The 4914-nt window shown below is 39.8% G+C and overlaps 1 protein-coding gene across 1 annotated transcript; it reads right to left on the reverse strand.

Annotated features, from left to right (window-relative positions):
• Positions 1 to 638: 638 nt before the first annotated feature.
• On the reverse strand, positions 639 to 1064 carry LOC138901008 (uncharacterized). The gene has a single exon (XM_070188732.1). It carries the CDS (start codon positions 1062 to 1064, stop codon positions 639 to 641), a length of 426 nt encoding a protein of 141 aa, XP_070044833.1.
• Positions 1065 to 4914: the final 3850 nt, after the last annotated feature.

Raw genomic sequence — 4914 nt, forward strand, 5'->3', positions numbered from 1 at the left:
TCTGTGATGCCCTTAAAGCCATCCAACAATTTGTAGAATTCAATCACTCTCGTAACCTCCCAGTCATTGAGGAACCTTCTGAATGTAACATTCCACCCCTGCATACTCCATACCTCAGCCACAGTAGCTTGCGGTTGTTGCACTATAGTGAACAAATATGGAAAAACCTCTTTAAGAGGTCCATTACCAATCCAATCATCATTCTAGAAAGAAGTTTTATTGTCATTCCCCACTTTGTTTCTAACATTGCTGATAAATCCTGGCCATAAATTTCTAATTGACTTCCATACACTTACACCATAGGGTCTAGAAGCTCCTGCTGTACACCACCTTCCATCTGCCCCATATTTTTCACAGATAACCTTTCTCCATAAAGCTTGATCCTCTAGAGAAAATCTCCATAGCCACTTTATATGTAAACTCTTGTTATGTTGTCTGATTCCCAAACCTCCACCCCTCTTGCTTTTAAGCAAAGTGCTCTATTTTACCAAATTGTAGGCCTTCTTCTCCTTTTTCCCTGGCCATATGAATTTCCTCCTTAAAGCATCCACTCTTTTCTCAACTTTTACAGGAATTGGGAAAAGAGATATCATGTAAGTAGGAAGAACATCTAGCACACTATTGACTAAAGTAATCCCTCATCCAAGAGAAAGATAATTTCCTTTCCATATAGCAAGTTTCTTTTCACACCTCTCCAACACCTCATTCCATAACTCCTGGGATCTATTTTTTGCTCTCAAAGGCATCCACAAATATGTTGTTGGGAGATTTCCCACTTGACAACCTAGCACCCCTGCCAATCTTTGAATGTTGGTGACCTCATTAATTGTGTACACCTGTGACTTACTCCAATTGACATGTAACCATGAGATAGCTTCAAAGACAGATAAGATCAACCTCAGATGTCTAACTTGCTCTTCTTTAGCATCACGGAACACCAAAGAATCATCCGCATAAAGCAGATGAGTAATCTCCAGATTGCTACTGAAATTATTCACTGCCTTGAAACCCCTTATCAACCTATCCTGGTTTGCCTTCTTAATCATACTATTCAGACCTTCCATTACAATTATACAAAGGAAAGGAGACAGGGGGTCTTCTTGCCTTAGCCCTCTCTGTAAAGAAAAAGAAACCATCTGGAGAACCATTAAATAGAATGGAAAACTTAACAGTGCTGATGTAGAAACCTATCCATTTGATCCACTTGCTTCCAAAGCCCATATTCTTCAGAGTTTTCAGAAAATAGTTCCAGTTTATATGGTCATAGTCCTTCTCAATATCCAGTTTGCCAAGGATCCCAGCGATCTTACTTTTAACCCTGTAATCAACACATTCGTTTGCTATTAGGGATGCATCCATGATCTGCCTACCTTTGATAAAAGCCATTTGTTGAGTGTCAGCCAGTTTGTGAATGACTGTCTTCAATCTCTTTGTCAAAACCTTTGAAATGATCTTATACACACTAGTTATGAGACTTATAGGTCTGTAATCTTTTAGTTCTATTGCCCCAGCCTTCTTTGGAATTAATGCTACATAAGTAGCATTAAAGCTCTTCTCAAACAATTCCCGTGAGTGGAAGTTTTGAAAAGTATTCATCAAATCTTCTTTCACCACATCCTAGCATTGAATTAAAAAACCCATGGTGTAGCCATCTGGACCTGGAGCTTTGTCTGCTGCACAATCCTTCAATCCCTCAATGATTTCTTGCTCTTCAAACCCCCTCTGTAGCCATTGCTCCTCTGCCTCACTAATTCTAGGACAATCTGGAAAATTTAACTCTGGCCTCCATGCTTCAGATTCAGTGTATAAGTGCTGATAAAAGGCTAAGATCTCACCCTTTATAACTTCCTTTTCATCCACTTGTATCCCATTAATGTTGAGCTTGTCAATGTTGTTGAACCTTCTGTGGGCATTTGCAATCCTCTGAAAATATTTAGTATTTCGATACTCTTGTTTTAACCATTGAACTCTTGATTTCTGCCTCCAAATAAACTCCTCATTTTTGGCAATCTCTTCCAATTCCATGACTAGGCTAGCCTTTTGCACCGAATCATCTTCAAAAAGATCCCTGGATTCTTGAACAACATCTAGTACAAGAATTTTGTTCAAACAGATAGTTTTCAGAACCTCCAAATTTTCCTCTTGACCTGTCCTCCATTCTTTCAGCTTAACTATCAACAACCTGAGTTTTTGGGCTAGAATATAATCAGGTCTGCCCTGTACATCAAAATAAATCCACCAGGAAGCTATTTTATCCTTGAACTCCTCTTTCCCAACCACCAATTTTCAAACTTAAAATAGGATTTTGTGTTCTCCCAAACCCCACATTACATAGAAATAGGAGAATGATCTGAGAAAACTTTTGGAAGAATAACTTGTTTGACATTCCTAAACTTTTCATCCCAGTCAACAGAGAACATAAACCTATCCAATCTCGACGCTATACGAGAATTAACTCCCCTGTTCCATGTGTAAATTTTCTCTTCAAGTGGTGGATCAATAAGCTCTAAATCCTCTACAAAATTAGTAAACTCTCTCATAGCTCTTAAAATTCTGTTGTATCCCCTCCTTTCCTCCATAAATCTTGTAACGTTAAAATCACCACAAATAACTCAAGGCCCTTCAAAAACTCCCCTAGAAGTAGCTAACTCCCACCAAACATTCTCCCTCTTTATTCTACAATGAGGCCCATATACCACAGACAAATGCCATGAAAAATTTTGATTTATAGAAAAGAAACTACAGGTTATGGAGTAACTCCCAATATTGACTACTTCCCCCCTCCATACTTTGCTATCCCATAATACCAAAATGCCCTCTTGTACCGCTAGCCTCTAGACACCCAAATTTTACCCATCTATAACCCCATATCTATTTCACATACCCCTGTACATCCCCTTCAAGCTTGGATTCTTGAAGACAATAAATGTCTGCCTTCCAATTCTCAATTAATAGTTTCACCACTCTTCTTTTGTTAACATGATTTAATCCCCTAACGTTCCAAGAGATAATATTGACCTTCGTTGATACACATTGCTAATAGATTTCCCTCTATTCCTAGAGCTTGACTTCGGAAAATTCATATTGAACACTAAATTCTGAGCCTCCAAACTCCCTTTTTTTCTTTTTGGAGTCGTGCACATCTTCATTGTTGACGCCTTCATCAACTCTTGTCTATGCCTATCAATTTTGAGAAACAGTTCTAGAGCTTTCCTTTCACAACCTTGAAAATTTACCTCATAAGTCTTGCTCAATTTTAGAACGTTTTTATGAACCCATAAAGAAGCCTCCATCTCTGCCTCGATAAATTGCACATCTAGAGGTTCTGCATCATCCACGGACCATGTCTCGTGGTCTTCTTCATCCATCAATTGGTTTAATCCAGAAGAAAGAGAAGAAAATGGAATAATTTCTCTCTGAGAGCAAGATGCTCTACCCATCTGCTCCTCACCTTGCATGCTCATTACTTCTGTGGGTTCCTCATGTACTACTACATCTTACAGTTTCTTTGTAACATAAATAGGAGAAGAAAATGGAGTAGTTTCTCTTTCAGGACATGTTGATCTAGCCACTTCCTCAAACCCTTGCACGTTCATTAGTTCTGTTGATTCTGTGTTGCAGATATCTTCTTCTCTCTACATCAGTGCAACCATAGCAAGCGATTCCCTTGTGCTAATGTTCACTAATATCTCTGTTTCCATCGGGTCAGGCTTATTAATAGAACCCAATCTATTTTTAATTCCCAGATCTGGACTCTTTAATGACCCACAATTGGACCCAGAAATTAAAAAACTCCCTTGGCCCATACCTTGTGGCCCAGTTGAATACTTCCCAGCTGGCACCTCTTTATCCACTAGGCCATGATTCCATCACCCCTTTTAACCCCTATATCATAGTTACTGTTTGTGTCTCCCCTGTTCAGCGCTGAAACCTCTGAAACAAATCTCCATATCACCGACGCCTCACACCAAATGAAATTGTGAAGATAATTCTATTTTTTTCTACCTCAATGCTACTAGGAACTGCTGCAACTAGGCCCTTCACTTTCAGACTAGCCCATTTAAGATGGTTACGCAGAGAAGTTTCTTTCTCTGTTTCGATCCAACCACCACATATATCACCGATCTCCTTGAAAATTCTTTGTGACCATAGATGGAGTGGTAATCCCAATACTCTTATCCACACCCACTCGAGATTGACAGTGGCCGGTAAATACTCTGCAACCGGCGACCACCAATCAAGACTCAATAAATTATTTCTCCAACTCCATTCCCCAAGTTTAGTGTGTTCAGCTAATTTTCTGGAAGGAAACTCAAATAAGAATTTTGTCCCATGTAACTCATACATCTGGACCCCTGGAATTGCATTCCATTTGTTGCTAGCCCATCTCTGGATATCAGAAAGAGTAGGCACCTCCTTGCTGATTGCGAAGCTCCCGATCAGACACCTGCTCAATACGTCTTCATCACCTATAACATGACCATTCATCACTATGCGTTGTACTTTCGACCGGTTCTCGGACGATGATGTTGAGGCTTCTTTTGCTTCCCACTTGTCGGACCTGAAAGCACCTCTATACGAAAGATTCGCAACTGGAACTACTGTAGGTTGTCTCTGTGTAGCAGGAGGCTCCCTATTAATGAACCTTTCTATCTTTAAAGCAAGTACCTTACACCCCACATTGAATGAAACTTCTGGAAGAATAATAACTGCTCTACGTACCCCTTGCACTGCAACCACACTTATGAACCTGCCATGGTCATTGATCATCTTGGCACAGTAAAAACTGAAGACATGATCCCGGGTCCTCCATCTCCTGAACTCATTCCCTTTCCCATCTGAAGCAATATGCAGAAGCTTACATAACCACAACATAACCTTCCGACTCAAAGTTATCTTTCTCATGAAATTTGA

Source organism: Nicotiana tomentosiformis, chromosome 11, assembly GCF_000390325.3.
Source record: "Nicotiana tomentosiformis chromosome 11, ASM39032v3, whole genome shotgun sequence".
NCBI lineage: Eukaryota > Viridiplantae > Streptophyta > Magnoliopsida > Solanales > Solanaceae > Nicotiana > Nicotiana tomentosiformis.